The sequence below is a fragment of the Candoia aspera genome, chromosome 11 (genome assembly GCF_035149785.1).
Source record: "Candoia aspera isolate rCanAsp1 chromosome 11, rCanAsp1.hap2, whole genome shotgun sequence".
Taxonomy (NCBI): Eukaryota; Metazoa; Chordata; class Lepidosauria; order Squamata; family Boidae; genus Candoia; species Candoia aspera.
Window position 1 is genome coordinate 6,163,401 of NC_086163.1, and position 18,251 is coordinate 6,181,651.

The 18,251-nt window shown below is 41.5% G+C and overlaps 1 protein-coding gene across 1 annotated transcript; it reads left to right on the plus strand.

Moving 5' to 3' along the window:
• Positions 1–3,210: 3,210 nt before the first annotated feature.
• LOC134504141 (cytochrome P450 2J6-like) lies at positions 3,211–16,980 on the plus strand. The gene is made up of 9 exons (XM_063313181.1): positions 3,211–3,494; positions 4,125–4,287; positions 4,581–4,733; positions 13,489–13,649; positions 14,066–14,239; positions 14,742–14,880; positions 15,107–15,294; positions 15,858–15,999; positions 16,535–16,980. The coding sequence occupies exons 1-9, from the start codon at positions 3,333–3,335 to the stop codon at positions 16,717–16,719; spliced, it is 1,467 nt and encodes a 488-aa protein (XP_063169251.1). The 5' UTR covers positions 3,211–3,332; the 3' UTR covers positions 16,720–16,980.
• The last annotated feature ends 1,271 nt before the right edge of the window (positions 16,981–18,251 follow it).

Sequence of the window (18,251 nt, forward strand, 5' to 3'; positions counted from 1 at the left end):
GAAAGATTTGAAATGTGGCTAAATAGGGTTCCTCTTCAGTAGATTTGGAGGGATAATAGATTGATGAAAGGTCGGCAACATTTGTTTGCTGTCTGGCGAACTTGGAGCCATTCAACTGCACATAAATCTCTCTGTCGATCCTGGCAATGGAGGAGCTGTCCCAGAGAAAGTAGGATTGATCTTTTGGGGACCCCGCAAATAGAACTGTGTCTGTCCAGAGAAACAGATGCATGTTTGCCTGGAGGGGGTAGAGCCTTCTTTTTATGTTAGAGGAACTCTGGATTGTGTAGCAATACCGCTATTCACCTCCCCAGCAGTTACTGACTTATTCGGTGGTTTCAGTTGTTGATCATCACCGATGGTTTGTATTCTCTTTATTGGCGAGGCAATTATTAGTTCTTTGTTCTAAGTTAGGAGGCTTAATTGGGACTTCTGCCTGGCCTTCAATAAAAGCAGAGAGTTTTCCTGTCTGTTTTTGGACAAACACCTTGAAATCATTTGTCCGTGAATCCAGATTGTTCGTTATGGAAGCCAACCGCTCACACCCTGAGACTGCCGTTTGAGCTGTAAGAAGGCATTGTTTGGCCATAACTTCAGTGGATTTTTCCCATGGAAGCAACCTCTCCTGCTTCTGGCTCTGCAAACCTTGTTTTTATTCTTGTTCTTGTGGTCCCCCAGAGTGACAAGAGTTAGCTGGTAAGGCTAACTGGAGAAGCGCAAGGGGAGGCAAGGGGGGAGCTAAACTGCCCAGCTGATTCTTCTTTAAGGGAAACTGAAAGATCTAGCAATTGTTATTTCCCCCCTTCAGTTTGAAGGTTCCCTTCCAATGCTTCAACTTCCTTAGTCTAGTCTACCTTATAGGACTGTCATGCAAAGACAACACAGGTACCTTTATGTTAGCCCTGCAAGATAGTCCAGGCAAGAAGCACACCCAGCAGTACTAGCTCTGTCTTAATTGTAAGGTTAAAAAGGTAAAGGTTTCCCTTGACGTAAAGTCCAGTCGAGTCCGACTCTAGGGGGCGGTGCTCATCTCTGTTTCTAAGCCGTTAGAGCCGGTGTTGTCCATAAACCTGTCTGTGGTCATGTGGCCAGCATGACGACACGGAACGCCGTTACCTTCCCGCCGAAGCAGTACCTATTGATCTACTCACATTTGCATGCTTTCGAACTGCTAGGTGAGCAGGAGCTGGGACGAGCAACGGGAGCTCACCCCGCCGCGCGGTTTCGAACCGCCGACCTTCCGATCGACAGCTCAGCGGTTTAACCCGCAGCGCCACCGCGTCCCTAATTGTAAGGTTACATTAAGGGAATCTTGCAAGGCTGAAAGAATTTCTCCCCTCCTTTCCTTTCATCTTTGGAAAACCAGGGAAGGCCCCTTCAGAAACACTTCCCACACCCTCCCTTCTTCTGTGGGCTGCGATAGCTTTTTAAAAAAATGTATTAACCGTTTGTATTAATTGTTCAAGATGTAATTAAAGCACATAATGCAGAATGTAAGATCGATAGAACACAAGTTTAAAAAAAAACCAGGAAAAGCTAAAACGGTACAGGAATAGGCAAAGCAGCATATCCGACCAGTGGCTTCTGATCTTTTCCAGCACAGGTATAAAAGTACATAAAAGTTAATCTCTTACTATTAATTGAACATTTAGTAACATTGTATCTCTAAAATCGAACCATTCAATCATCAAAACCTAAAACCAAGACTTCATTCTTCTGTGTTACCAGCGAAGAGTCCCAGAGCAGTTTTCACATGCTGATTGTCCTGTCTGTGACTCTTCCTCCTGTTTCCCAAGGTCACTCCCACAGACCATTACATTTCAACAGACAAACGAGGACAAAGGGCTGCCCACGCTCCATTACGCTGAAAGAGCTGGAGAAAAAACTCAGGATTTAAACCTTGGGGGAAAGACAAATATATGGATAGGACAGATTCTTATACTCTGTAAAAGCTGGTCTAACTGATCTGTCGCAGTGCCTTGTGGATAAGCTTGACCTCTCCGTAGGACAGCTCCAGACAGATAGTTGAAGAACAAGCTGTAAAGAAATGCATTAACTTCGGAAAGCCCAGCCGTTAAATAGCCTGAGGAAGGGATCCCATGCAATTCAACCATCCATGTAGCTCAGCCAAGGCTGGGTGAAAATTGCTGTTGCTCCAATGGCTCTGTTCTTGGGCTGCAGGACTTGGTGTTCTCTTGGCACAGAACACCCTATCTGATCTCACACGCAGAGATCAAAGCCAATAATGCAAAACTTTGGACTCTTCTGGAGGTCAAGCCTTCCTATTAAACCTCTCAGGAATATCATTTAAGCCGAGCAGGCAGCAGGGAAAAGTTTGCAAATTTTGCTTACAAATGGGGGTGGAAACTTCTTTGTGTGACCATGTTCTGCACCTCACGAGGTTTTTGGGGACACGATGGTGGTAGGGGAGCCGCACACAGCTTCCTCAGAAGCATGGCCAAGGCCAGAGTTTCCTTTTTTGTTTCTTTGCATTGGAAGGAAATCTTACCATGTCCGTTCCGAGCCGGGAATGAAAGTTCTTATTGCTTGACCAGAGATAATTTTATTTTCCAAGAGCATGTGCAGAGTCTGCTGGCTGGAGGTGGCCACGCTCGCATTTCCCCCACAAGCCCTTTGTATAGGAGGGCTTGGCTGTTGTTATGTGAAAGTGTTCCTGCCCTCTAGGAACTTCTGAGAAAAGGGGGGTGGCTGACCACAGAGCGCCCCCTCTCTGAAATCCAGATTTTACTGGATTTCAGAGAGGGGGTGCTCTGTAGTCAGCCCGCCTGCTGTTTGTGGTTCCCTTTCTGATAGCCCACGTTCCCTGCTTTGCTGCGGCTTTGTCTGCTAGCCTGGACTGTCCACCTTGGAAGGGATCTTTGTCATTTGATTATGGAGATCTGTTTGGCTGTTCACCTGAATGGCTCTGCTCAATGCTGTGAATGAGCAGCCCTTTGTGTTCCAAGTCTTCTGATCAAAGCTGAAGGTAATCCTTGCCTAAACAGTTGAGCTTCCTTTTCCATTTTAATCTCTGGCATCCCTTTTTGCGTTGAACCGGTTCTGTTTTGTAGCTTTGAACCTTGTACCTTGCCCAAGGGGAAGGCAATATTGCAGGAAGCAGTCTTTTGAAAATGGTCTGGTAGAGAAGGGGGAGGGATTGCCTCGAACCCTTCCAGCATTTCTTTGGGTTTCTTCTTTTAACAGTGTTGCCTTCTGCTTGGTTAGTTGTGGGGCACTCTTCTCCAGATTCATGGAAAAAAGATAACATCTTTAGCTGATTTGCCAGAGACACAGCAGCAGGGAATTGCCAAGTGAGGCTTCCTGCTTTGAAGATGGCTCTTTTCAGCTGGCTGGTTGCTCTTTGCCTCCTCCTCCTCCTCTCTTTCTGGAAGAGCCAACGTCCCAAAGGGTTCCCTCCCGGACCTTGGCGCCTGCCCCTGATCGGGAATGTGCTTCAGCTCACTGCGAAGGACCTTCTGAAGACCCTGGATCAGGTAAGGCTGCTTAGCTGCTCTTATATGAAACTCCATGGAGTGAGTCTGCCAAAATTTTGCAGCTGCAGAAAGAAGTGGAAGGGACGGGTGTCTGTTAACTGTTCTACATGAGACCCCATTTTTGCTCGCCACAGGATTTAGAGAGAAACATTTAGAATCTTATGGAGATGGGAAAGTAGCTGCCGTCTGATGTAGAGGAATTGGAATTCCCCATGGAATCGAACAGCTTCTGAAAGATTAATTCAGAATTAGGTTCACTTCAAAGTTCCCAAATGAAACCCTAACCCTTCCAAAAACTACTGGGGAGATTTGGTATTTTAGAAGGTGAAAGAAGGGTGTCGTCTTTCTGCACAAATGAGTAGTTTATGATTCAGTTTGAGCTGAACCCTACCGTGCTGGACAGTTTTTGTCCAGTCTCCCAGCTCCCTTTTGGGGAAAGTTTTGCATAATGTTCACCTGTGAACAAATGGGAAGGGGTATTGGGCAAAGACTTTGGGGAATGGAGCACAATGAAGCTCCGGGTAAATTCTCAATCTCATCCTTGATGATTTATTATGTGGCAACATTGCAGTTTTTGGTCCCAACCGATTTCCTAATGCCTCTGTGCTAATCCTGGCTACTTCATTTCAGCTGGCAAAAAAATATGGCCCTGTCTCCAGTGTTTATGCTGGAGGAAAACCTGTAATCTTTATTCATGGATTTCCTTCAGCAAAAGAGGTCCTGGTGATAAAAGGCACAGAATTTGCTGGGAGGGCAGAATTTCCTATAACGGATGACATCACTAATAAAAAAGGTAACTGACTATAATTTCCAAGCCTTTTTTTTCTTTTCCAAATACCTGTTTGGTCTTGTTAAGAGCCCAAGTTAAGTTACCCATTCATTATCTAATCACCAATATTCCTTTTCCTCTGCATTCTGGAATGCTGACCAAAATCTTTTATTAATTGAGCATTAATGTATAACTTGAGTGATTCTCTGTTCATTTACTGATACTATCATTTTTGAAAATACACCTTTGTTTTTTAAATAAGTAAATAGCTGCCGATAAGCAAGACACAAGTGAATGACTGTTGAATGATTTCTTAGGTTTACTGACACAAAGTTATGGTGAAGTATGGAAGGAGCAAAGAAGGTTTTCACTGATGCTTCTCCGAAGCTTTGGAGTGGGCAAAAAATCAATGGAAGAAAAGATCTTGGAGGAGGCGACTTATTTGATTCGGGCATTCACTGAAAACATGAGTAAGCTCCCCTGGGACAGGATGGGATGGTTGGGGAATTGTCCCTTCAGTGTGGCTTCTTTTTCCATAGGACATAGTTGACCTCAAAGTTGACCAGTGAGAAGGTGCATTGATGCAAAGTGGGAGAAGCTCAGAATTCTGGTGGCATAAAATTCCAAACCCTGCTGACCAAAATAAGACCACATCCTTCATTTTGTCTCTTTGATTGTCTCTTTCTCTTTGAAGGCAGATGTCCTGTAACTTTCTTTGTTACTAGCTCTCAGTTGGAATTCTGAGAATCCTTTTGGATGTTGATAGAACTTTGGGGAGAAAGGGGGAGTTTCATCATACTTAAATTGGTGGGCCCAGGGAACAGAACTCTAGTTGCTCACCTCTTCTATTTTGGAATGCTCTTTGCCATCATTCAGTAGGCCTACCTCCCACCATGCTTGCTATTGCCCCTGGGATGTCCTGGTAGCCTTCTGCAACATGATGGTCTCCAAAAGGGTTGGATTAAAAGGCCACATTTGCCTTAGCAGAAATTTGTTCCATTGTGTTGAAAACGACTGTTCATTCACCGCTTCCTTCAAAATATGGAGCCTGTCCCCTAATTTTTGCAGCTGCCCCAAAACATGTATTAATGCCATTGATGTATTCTCTGCATCAGTAGTCCCCAGTCTTTTTAATTATACATTTTCCTGAACAAAACCCCTTCTTCCCTTTGTTTATACTGTGTGTCACTTTGTAACGTGACATCAATCTTTGGGATGGTCTTTGGGAGATGCAGAAGATATCTCAGCCCACAGAAGGAGGGAGGGTGTGGAGGGTTTCCGGTGAGGAGAAAATGGCGATGGGCTGAGTTTTAGTGGAGCTCTGCCAGCTAAAACTCTCAGCGTGGTGTTAAAAGTCGCTCCAGATAATTAAAAGGGGCGAAAAGCGACTTTGGGTGAAGAAGAAGCAAACGAAAGGCTAACGTGTCTTCCGGACAGCTGATTTATGAAGAGAGCGGTCCGCTCACGTTTTTAGTGAAGCAGGCAATCAGCTGGGAAGCGCTAGTATCAACCACCTCACCTCCTTAATGAATCATTCACAGAACTAAAGAGGAGAAGAGTCTAATCATAGCTATAGAGACACAGAGGGTCTTGGTGAGTTTCATTATTTTGAGACATTTGCTAGAATTACGAAGGGATTTAAAGGACTACTACAATAAACAGGGATTGGACTTATTTATTAATATAAAGGAGCCATTTGCTAGTGACTTGATTTGACTTTTTCCTTACATTGTGGAGGATATACAAAACATAAAAACTTGACTTAAATATTGTATGAACTTAAGGAAACATGAATACTAGAAAGCAAAATAGAAGAGGTTTGGGGTCAGGAGAAAACGACGGAATACGTGCTATGTTCAAAGAATTTTCTTTGAAGACTTTCCAGACAATTCTTCAAAATGTGAATCTAATGTTGGAAAAAAGTTTTGAGGACTTTGAAAAGAAACTGGAACAAAAATTAGAAAAGATGAATGAGAAAATGGAGGGAGAAATTTAAAAAGTGACTGAAAGGGTGGAAGAACTAGAAAGAGTAAGAGAAGATGAACTTGATAGAATAGCATTGTTAGAATTAAGAGATAAACAGTATAGCTTAAGATTTAGAGGCATGCCAGAGGGGAAGGAGGAAGAAATGGAGGAAACAATAATCTAAGCATTAGCAAACTTAATAAATTGGGAAGAGGATAGGATGGCAGGAGAGATAGAAAAGATGTTCCGGGTAAATTCAAAATATGCACATATCCATCAAAAACCTAGAGATGTTCTAAGTGAATTTTCCAGAAGAAAAACAAAAGATATGATCTTGCAGGCACATTTTGAAAATAGGATTAGAATTAAAGGGAAATATATAATCGTACTTAAGGAGATACCTATAAGAATATTGAGAAAAAGAAAAGACTATGCAGGTCTGACAGAGATACTGAAAAGAAATAATATTTCATTCCATTGGGAAAAATTAGAGGGGGTGAGTTTTACTTTTCAAGAAAGAAGGTGCAAATTAAATTCAATGCATAAAATAAAAGATTTCCTGGAAAGACACAGAAAGGAACTAGAACAAAATAAGACAAAAGAGAAAAAGATACAGAGAGAGGTGTCAGCTACGAATTCTAAGGAATACGAGGAGCTACTGGTGTGATGGTAATAAAATATACAACCTGGAATATAAATGGAGCTAATGCTCCACAAAAAAGGAATTTTTTTTTCATTATTTAAAAAAATTAAATCATGATGTTATTTGTTTGCAAGAAATGCATATTAAACACATATTTAAAAAAGAGAGGTAAAATATTTAGTGAACAAAAAGCTAGGAAAAGAATGTGTAACAGCTAATGAGAAGAAAATAAATGGAATTGTATTATATGTGAAACCTTATTTGAAGCCAAATTTATTATTTTTGGATGAACAAGGAAGATATATAGAGATTGACTTAGAAATACAAGGGATCAAAACGATTGTAGTAGGTGTATATGCCCCACATGAAAATAGAAATAATTTCTATGTGAAACTAATGGAGGAACTATCAAAGTATACAGACACAAGCTGGATATTGATGGGGGATTGGAAAGGGGTTACAATACCATTGTTAGATAGGAAATCAGAAAAACCAATTAAAAATAAACAAGGGAAACTCCCAAAATCATTTTTTGAATTAATGGAAAATTTAACATTGGTGGATGCCTGGAGACATAAAAATGGATTAGCAAAGGATTATACATTCTGTTCAGAAAGATTTAAATCTTTTTCAAGATTAGACATGATCTGGATTTCAAAGGATTTAGCAAATAAAATCTCTAAAGCTGAAATTTTACCAAAAACCTTTTCAGATCACAACCCAGTAAATATAATAATTAGGGAAAATTCCAGAAATATTAAATGGAGATTGAATGAAAATATCTTTAAAAAAGAGGAAGTAGTGGAAGAGTGTAAAAAGAAATTAAAGGAATTTTTTGAAATAAATTTGAATAATGAAGTGGACATTAGAACAGTTTGGGATGCCAGTAAGGCAGTAATGAGGGGACATTTTATATCTTTAAATCAAATGATTAAAAAACAATATCAACAAAAATTACAAACAATTATGAATCAGATTAAATTAAAGGAAAGAGAATTGCAGAAAAAACCCTCAGATGATAATTTATTATATCAAATTATTACAGCAACAAATTTCGCTGCTGACAACAAAGGAAACAGAAATGAAATTAAGATATGCAAAACAAAGACACTTTGAATTTGCTAATAAACCAGGAAAATGGCTGGCTTATAAAATAAGGAAAGATAGGGAGAAGAAAATGATTATTAAAATCAGGGAAAATAATGAAGACTTAGTTGATAATAAAAGAATCAAAAAAGCATTTTTTTTCACATTTATATGAAAAACAAGAAATTTCATTAGATAAAATTGAAGAATATTTAAATAAGCAAAATCTTCCCAAACTCTCACAAACTCAACAAGTAATAATTAACAGTCCAATATCAAATCAGGAAATAATAGAAGCTATAAAGAAACTCAAAATAGGAAAAACACCGGGACCTGATGGTATATCGGCAGGATACTACACACACTTTATAGAACAAATTATAAACCCATTTAGAGATTTATTGAATTTGATTATAGATGGATCAAAAATACCAGAGACATGGACTGAAGCTAATATAACACTTATACCAAAAGAAGGACAAGACCCAACTCTAACCAAAAATTATAGACCAGTATCACTGTGAACTTCAGCAAAGGATCGTTACCTTGTCGTGGTGCTGGAGCTTGAGCACCTCAATGATGCCATGAGCTAAACCGTGAAGGGCCACCCAAGACGGGAAGGTCATGACAGAGAGGTCAGACTAAATGCGATCCCTGGGGAAGGTAATGGCAACCCACCCCAGTATTCTTGCCGTGAAAACTAAATGGATCAGTACAACTAGAGATATGTCGGTATACCATCGGAAGATGAGACCCCCAGGTCGGAAGATGGTCAAAATGCTACTGGGGAGGAACAGAGGATGAGCTCAACTAGCCCCAGACGTGATGACGCAGCTAGCTCAAAGCCGAAAGGATGGCTAGCGGCCGACGGTGCTGGTGGTGAACGGCGAATCCGATGTTCTAAGGATCAACACGCCATTGGAACCTGGAATGTAAGATCTATGAGCCAGGGCAAATTGGATGTGGTTATTGGTGAGCTGTCAAGATTAAAGATAGACATTTTGGGAGACAGTGAACTGAAATGCACTAGAATGGGCCACTTCACATCAAATGACCACCAGATCTACTACTGTGGACAAGAGGACCACAGAAGAAATGGAGTAGCCTTCATAATTAATAGTAAAGTGGCTAAAGCAGTGCTTGGATACAATCCAAAAAACGATAGAATGATCTCAATTCAAATTCAGGGCAAGCCATCTAACATCACAGTGATCCAAATATACGCCCCAACCACAGATGCTGAAGAAGCTGAAGTAGAGCAGTTCTATGAGGATCTGCAGCACCTACTGGACAACACACCTAAAAGAGATGTTATTTTCATCACGGGAGACTGGAATGCTAAGGTGGGCAGTCAAATGACACCTGGAATTACAGGTAAGCATGGCCTGGGAGAACAAAACAAAGCAGGACATAGGCTGATAGAATTTTGCCAAGACAACTCACTCTGCATAACAAACACTCTCTTCCAACAACCTAAGAGATGGCTTTATACATGGACTTCACCAGATGGACAACACCGAAATCAGATTGACTACATCCTTTGCAGCCAAAGGTGGCACATCTATACAGTCGGTAAAAACAAGACCTGGAGCTGACTGTAGTTCAGATCTCGAACTTCTTCTTGCACAATTTAGGATCAGACTAAAGAGATTAGGGAAGACCCACAGATCAGCTAGATTTGAGCTCACTAATATTCCTAGGGAATATGCAGTGGAGGTGAAGAATAGATTTCAGGGACTGGACTTAGTAGATAGGGTCCCGGAAGAACTCTGGACAGAAGTCTGCAACATTGTTCAGGAGGCGGCAACAAAATACATCCCAAAGAAAGAGAAAACCAAGAAGGCAAAATGGCTGTCTGCTGAGACACTAGAAGTAGCCCAAGAAAGAAGGAAAGCAAAAGGCAACAGTGATAGGGGGAGATATGCCCAATTAAATGCAAAATTCCAGAGGTTAGCCAGAAGAGATAAGGAATTATTTTTAAACAAGCAATGCGCGGAAGTGGAAGAAGACAATAGAATAGGAAGGACAAGAGACCTCTTCCAGAAAATTAGAAACATCGGAGGTAAATTCCAGGCAAAAATGGGTACGATCAAAAACAAAGATGGCAAGGACCTAACAGAAGAAGAAGAGATCAAGAAAAGGTGGCAAGAATATACAGAAGACCTGTATAGGAAGGATAGCAATATCGGGGATAGCTTTGACGGTGTGGTCAGTGAGCTAAAGCCAGACATCCTGAAGAGTGAGGTTGAATGGGCCTTAAGAAGCATTGCTAATAACAAGGCAGCAGGAGACGACGGCATCCCAGCTGAACGGTTCAAAATCTTGCAAGATGATGCTGTCAAGGTAATGCATGCTATATGCCAGCAAATTTGGAAAACACAAGAATGGCCATCAGACTGGAAAAAATCAACTTATATCCCCATACCAAAAAAGGGAAACACTAAAGAATGTTCAAACTATCGAACAGTGGCACTCCTTTCACATGCCAGTAAGGTAATGCTCAAGATCCTGCAAGGTAGACTTCAGCAATTCATGGAGTGAGAATTGCCAGATGTACAAGCTGGGTTTAGAAAAGGCAGAGGAACTAGGGACCAAATTGCCAATATCTGCTGGATAATGGAAAAAGCCAGGGAGTTTCAGAAAAACATCTATTTCTGTTTTATTGACTATTCGAAAGCCTTTGACTGTGTGGACCATAACAAATTGTGGCAAGTTCTTAGTGGTATGGGGATACCAAGTCATCTTGTCTGCCTCCTGAAGAATCTGTATAACGACCAAGTAGCAACAGTAAGAACAGACCACGGAACAACGGACTGGTTTAAGATTGGGAAAGGAGTACGGCAGGGCTGTATCCTCTCACCCTACCTATTCAACTTGTACGCAGAACACATCATGCAACATGCTGGGCTTGAGGAATCCAAGGCTGGAGTTAAAATTGCTGGAGGAAACATTAACAATCTCGGATATGCAGATGATACCACTTTGATGGCTGAAAGCGAAGAGGAACTGAGGAGCCTTATGAGGAAGGTGAAAGAAGAAAGCGCAAAAGCTGGCTTGCAGCTAAACCTCAAAAAAACCAAGGTTATGGCAACCAGCTTGATTGATAACTGGCAAATAGAGGGAGAAAATGTAGAAGCAGTGAAAGACTTTGTATTTCTAGGTGCGAAGATTACTGCAGATGCTGACTGCAGTCAGGAAATCAGAAGACGCTTAATCCTTGGGAGAAGAGCAATGACAAATCTCGATAAAATAGTTAAGAGCAGAGACATCACACTAACAACAAAGGTCCACATATTTAAAGCAATGGTGTTCCCCGTAGTAACATATGGCTGCGAGAGCTGGACCATAAGGAAGGCTGAGAGAAGGAAGATCGATGCTTTTGAACTGTGGTGTTGGAGGAAAATTCTGAGAGTGCCTTGGACTGCAAGAAGATCAAACCAGTCCATCCTCCAGGAAATAAAGCCAGACTGCTCACTTGAGGGAATGATATTAAAGGCAAAACTGAAATACTTTGGCCACATAATGAGAAGACAGGACACCCTGGAGAAGATGCTGATGCTAGGGAGAGTGGAGGGCAAAAGGAAGAGGGGCCGACCAAGGGCAAGGTGGATGGATGATATTCTAGAGGTGACGGACTCGTCCCTGCGGGAGCTGTGGGTGTTGACGACCGACAGGAAGCTCTGGCGTGGGCTGGTCCATGAAATCACAGAGAGTCAGAAGCGACTGAACTAATAAACAACAACATCATTGTTAAATAATGACTACAAAATTTTGACTTCAATATTAGCAGAAAGATTAAAAACAACCCTACAAGAAATTACTGATCAAGATCAAAGTGGATTTTGCCAAAAAGACAATTGAAAGATAATATATGAACCGTGATCGACATTTTGGAATATGCACAACATCGTAACGAATGCCAAATAGCTTTAATATTTTTAGATGCTGAAAAAGCATTTGACAATTTGAATTGGTCTTTTATGATTAAAGTTTTAGAGAAAATGGAATTTGGGAAATCATTTGTGAAAGGGATTGAAGCAATATACTCAACACAAAGAGCTAAGATTATAGTGAATGACGAATTGACAGATAATTGCAAAATAGAAAAAGGAACGGGACAGGGATGCCCCCTATCACCTCTCTTATTTATTCTAGTCCTAGAAGTCCTGAACAGAGATATAAGAGGGGATGGTCAAATAAAAGGAGTAAAAATTAAAAAACAATTTTATAAATTAAAAGCATTTGCAGATGACCTAATATTTATATTACAAAATCCCCTAGATTCTATAGAACATTTGTTGAAGAAATTAAAGGAATTTGGAGAAGCGGCAGGATTCAAGGTAAATAAATAAAAAACAAAAATGAGTAAAAACATGACTCAAAAACAACAAGAAAATTTAATAACTAAATCAGGTTTTACAATAGAAAAAAAGATTAGATACTTAGGAGTAATATTATCAACAAATAATAATATATTTTATTTTCCAAGAGCATGTGCAGAGTCTGCTGGTTGGAGGTGGCCACGCTCGCATTTCCCCCACAAGCCCCTTGTATAGGAGGGCTTGGCTGTTGTTCTGTGGAAGTGTTCCTGCCCTCTAGGAACTTCTGAGAAAAGGGGGGTGGCTGACCACAGAGCGCCCCCTCTCTGAAATCCGGATTTTACTGGATTTCAGAGAGGGGGTGCTCTGTAGTCAGCCCGCCTGCTGTTTGTGGTTCCCTTTCTGATAGTCCACGTTCCCTGCTTTGCTGCGGCTTTGTCTGCTAGCCTGGACTGTCCACCTTGGAAGGGATCTTTGTCATTTGATTATGGAGATCTGTTTGGCTGTTCACCTGAATGGCTCTGCTCAATGCTGTGAATGAGCAGCCCTTTGTGTTCCAAGTCTTCTGATCAAAGCTGAAGGTAATCCTTGCCTAAACAGTTGAGCTTCCTTTTCCATTTTAATCTCTGGCATCCCTTTTCACGTTGAACCGGTTCTGTTTTGTAGCTTTCAACCTTGTACCTTGCCCAAGGGGAAGGCAATATTGCAGGAAGCAGTCTTTTGAAAATGGTCTGGTAGAGAAGGGGGAGGGATTGCCTCGAACCCTTCCAGCATTTCTTTGGGTTTCTTCTTTCAACTTTGTAATGTGACATCGATCTTTGTAATGGTCTTTGGGAGATGCAGAAGATATCTCAGCCCACAGAAGGAGGGAGGATGTGGGAAGCATTTCAGAAGGGACCCTCCCTAGTTTTTGGGAAAAGAAAAGGAGAGGAGGGGAGAAATACTTTCAGTCTTGCAAGATTCTGTTAACATAGCCTTACAATAAAGACAGAGTTGTCCTCCTGGTTGTGTTGCTCTTTTGCCACAAAGTTCATTGTGAGTTGACCAGAGAACTGGAATCTATAGTGGACTTATTTTGCATTCCTCCCATGATGCCTCTGCAACCAGTAAAGCTGCTTAGGGGGTAGCATATTATCACTCCCCTAAAGGAAGATGCAGGAGCACGGACCTGTAGAAACCTATTTTTGTTTGTTTGTTTGTTTTATTTCACAGGTGTGCCTTTTGATCCCCATGAGTTTGTGAACTTGGCGATCACCAACATAATTTGTACCATAACACTTGGGAAGCGCTTTGAATACGACAACAGCTTCCTCAAAATCCTGCTGGATGAGCTACGTCAGACTTCCGAAATAACAATGGGACCCTGGGCCTTGGTATCCTTAACAAGAATCCATAAGAATGCTCAGAATTAATGCACAGCTAGTGGGAATGTGAATTTCCATGTCTCACAGATTTCGGAAACTTGTTGATTTTCCCTGCGGTTAGAACAGCATCTCATCAGGGTGTCAGGAAAAGTGGGTGAAGACTCTTGTGAGTGATTTGATCCAAACTGCAGTTATCCAAATGTAATTAGGGCAAATTTCTATATGGAAATTTTAATTTATTTGGACATCTGACTCGCTATCAAATTGTGAATAAGAGATATTTACAACAAATCCTTTACAATACAAGGGACTTTTTCTTCTGCTCAGTATATCCTACAAAGAAGGTCAAGAACACTGGTTCTCTTGAGACTCTTGACCATCATGTCAAATTAATCCATGTTGGCTTTTCTCCTGTTTGCTGGCAGCTTTACAATGCCGTGCCCTTCGTGAGAGGGCTTCCCCTGCCCCACCAGAGAATACTAGCAACTGCAAAGAAATTATATGCTTTCCTTGGAAAGGAGTTGGAAGAGCACAAGGCAACCCTTGTTCCTGGAGAACCTCGGGATTTCACTGACGCGTATTTGGACGAAATGCAGAAGGTAGATTTCTCAGTCTCTTGATGTTGACCTTGTGATGTTTTCTTTTCCTCTCGTCTTCAATCTGTCTTTCTGACATTGCACCTCATGAAAGGACAACAGAAACATTGATGCAGTGACTTTGCTAGATGTTGTGCCAAGCCCACTTTTTTCCTGGGGGACAGGTGGTGTGAACGCAGCTATGTGCCTTTGTTTTGTGTGTTGTGCAGAGCCAGCCAGCTAGCACAGATCTTTCCATCCGGCTGCAGCAGAGGGAGGACAGGGAAGGAAGACCCCTTTGCCAGCTCTGGGGGACCCTCATCCTCTTCCTGAACTGTTTCTGTTATTATGGGTTGTCACTGGAAGAACCTGCCTGTGTCTCCTCCCCTTGTAGCCATATTTTTCAGAACGAAATCCTATTTTTAAATTGACGTTACCCACTCTATTAAAAAAGAATAGGGAAGAGTGGGAGAAGATCCTTTTTCCATTTGATTTTAACCACATTCTTTGTTTTAACTAATGAAAGGCAGAGCGGAAGGGTTCAAGTTTTGAAGAAAACCAACTACAAGTCTTAATGGCTGATCTATTTCTGGCTGGAACAGAGACCACGTCAGGGACACTTCAGTGGGGACTGCTCTATTTGATGGCCTTCCCAGAGATCCAAGGTACAGAATTATGAAACAGTGCTCTTGACCAGAAATAGCAATACCTTTACTTGTGATACAAAATGAGGCAGGGTCCTGAATTGGGGGGTCAGTATCCTGGCTGGGAATTCAGTGAGCTGCAGTCTCATCACTTCTGGTGGGCACCTGGTTGGGAAGTATACCAAACACGTCTACGTAGAGTCAGTGAAATGTTTTCCAGAAGGTAACTGAGCTATTTGCTCCTCAGAGAAATGCCAGAAGGAAATAGACACCGTTCTGGGAAACAACGCAAGCCTGAAGTATGAAGATCGATTCAAGTTGCCCTACACAAACGCCGTCATTCACGAAATCCAACGCATTTCAAATGTTGTTCCTCTTGGAATACCCCATGCACCCATTAAAGATGTACAGCTTTTTGGATACAAAATTCCCAAGGTAAAAGCAGAAACTTTAATTGTTTCCCATGAAGTGAAGTGTTGGTGAATCTGTGTCTGTCTGACCTGAGGTGTGTGTTTGCATATCATCGCAAGAGAAAGCTAGAAGCTGAAGTCAATCCTGATCCTTCACATGGAGGGAAGACAAAGCACAGTGAAAGGATAAGTTGACTTGCTTTTGAACCTCTTCTTATGAAAGTGCAATAGGCTTATTGACCAATATTTCTGTGGGGTGCTTTGGTAAATTGGCATAGTTCCTTGGGGTTCCCTAAAGTCCTGGCAGCAAAGGTGGCTTCTTAAATCAGAGCAATTCTTACTTATGAACCGTGAGTGATAGCTCACGGTGCAGGATTTGCCACATCTCCTGCCTTGGTCCCTGCCCCCCTTTTCCCTAATACCGAGTTCAGCTCTGTTTGATGCGTAAGTCCTCCCTGTCCCTTCTCTCCCTCATTCCTCAACCACATCTCAGCGGGGTCTGTCTGAAGGCTCCGCCAGTCGCATTCTGAGCCACGTCTGACAACGAGGGCTTTCTTCCACATGACCTACTTGTCTTGGTTTGTGCAGGGCACGGCGGTTTTTGTCAACATCCATTCTGTCCTTTGTGATGAATCTCAGTGGAAGTTCCCAAATGAGTTCAACCCCTCCAACTTCCTGAATGACAAGGGAGGGTTTGTGAAGCCAGAAGCCTTTTTGCCATTTTCAGCAGGTGAATTTATTCTCTCTTTTACTTTTTTGCGGCTGTGTTTATACAACACACTAAATCACAAATGAACCAATTTTATTTGCAGTGTATGTGGATCCTGTGCTTGCTTGCTTGCTTATTTATTTATTTCAATTTATATGGCTAGCCCTCTCAAATTCAGGACTCTGGGAGGTAAACAATATGTAAAAACAGCATAAAACGTAAAAAACAGAAAATGACAGCAGAGAAATACCCCCATAGCTCTACCCCCAGATCTGTGTATGCTGCGGTATCCATGCTCAAAAGATGTTTATTGACCCTGTCCAACTCAGTGAAAACCCTTTTTTAAACTGAAGATGTTCAAGTCTAATCAGATCACCTAATATCCTAGGATTTCTACATTCTTGCAAGAGAGTTTGCTAAAACCGCACCAACTTGGGCAATCTGGGGAGGTTTGGGATCACTTGGCAGAGAACCAAACAGGCCCAGGAGTTGAAAAAGGTTGGCGCCCTCACCTGGCTGAATGGCCGCCTCTGTCTCCTCTGCTTTGACGTTTCAGGGCCCAGAGTCTGCTTAGGGGAGAACCTGGCCCGGATGGAGCTCTTCCTCTTCTTCACCATCATTCTAAGCAACTTCCAGCTATCGTGGCCAGATAAATCCCAAGCACCAGATTTTACACCACAACTTGCAGTCACACAATGCCCCTCCCCCTTCAAGATGTCCCTGAAATGTCGTCAGGTCTAAGTGAGGATCAGCACGATTCAGAACAACCTCATTCTCTCCAACCGTCTATGCAGCAGCCACCTCTACTTCCAGCTCAGCACTTAAGAACTTTTTACATATTGCAAATAATATGCTATCTTATGCCAAATTATTTGGATGTATAAAAAAGAGCTGTATCAGATGATCTCCAAAATATACAACTGGCCAAATTTATCTCCAACGTTACAAGCTGTGTTTTGAAGAAATAAAGTTGATACTGTAAGTGATATACTGTATATTTTATCCTGAGTCTAGAAATCATTTTTTTCTGAATTGCTCAAGTCCTTTTGAGGGATAAACCCTCAGATTTGTAATCCAATTTAATTTGACAAAGTTTTTCCTGATAAAAAAATACATGATAATTTACAGTGGTGGGTTGACCACATCTACCCCCAACCTTCTTTGTCCAACCCAGAATTCAGGTTTACCCTTTCCATGATTCCTCTCTAATTTTTTTCACCCTCAGCAATCTGTTCTTGAACCAAATCTCAAAAGAGCCTATCTCAGTGCTAAATTGAACCAATTCAAGGTCACTCCCATCACTGTTTTATTCCACGTGTCTTAGTGGTTTTGACTGTGGTTCTTATGAATATCCATTCCATTCATTGTGATGAATTTCAGTGGAAGTTCCCAAATGAGTTGAACCCTTCCAACTTCCTGATGAAAAGGGAGACTTTGTGAAGCTGGAAGCTTTTTTGCCATTTTCAGAAGATAAATTATTTTTGTAAATGTGTGTTTTAGTGGCAATGTTTGAACGCACGGTGAACCACAATGTAGCCAATCATAATTACCTTGAGAGTTACATGGAGTCATCTCCTGTATTTGACTTATAATTCAGTGTATCGTGTCAAAACTGGGATGAGAAAACTATGATTAAACATTGATAAGCATGTCATTTTTGGAAGATCTTCACTGGTACCTCTTAATTCATTGTGCTAGGTTGTCAGTGTGAATGTATCCTTGGAATCCATAGGAAAAGACTAAGGTTACTTTTTGAGGATAAGCCAGTAATCTCACTTAAATAACTCTTCAGTAGAAGGTAAAATGATTCCCCATGCATGTCACAAATGATCAGGCTCAAATTATCCAAATTTGGACATGATATGCAAAGACATACTGTGGCTCTCTGGAGAAGGCTCTAAAGCTAGGAAAGGTAGAAGGAAAGAGAAGAAGATGATGCCCAGGGTGGACTCAGGAACAGTGGTGATGGGGACTTGGAAGGACAGGTTAGAGATAGATTGCCATGGAGAAAATCTATCTATGTGGTCGCTAAGTGTCAACAATGGGATGACAGATAATAAATCAATGCATGCCACTAACTAAGGTCTGTAGCTAATCATGTTGGATAAACAGAGGTTATGAATCAGCATTGATAGCGTTCACACGGTTGCATGGAGTATCTCTGCTGGTTGAGAGGTAATGTATATCCACATTATTTTAAACTAGAGAGAGTAATGCTTCAAATGAACATTTTGATATACAAAAACCATTGTAGTCATGATGATTTCTTTGAG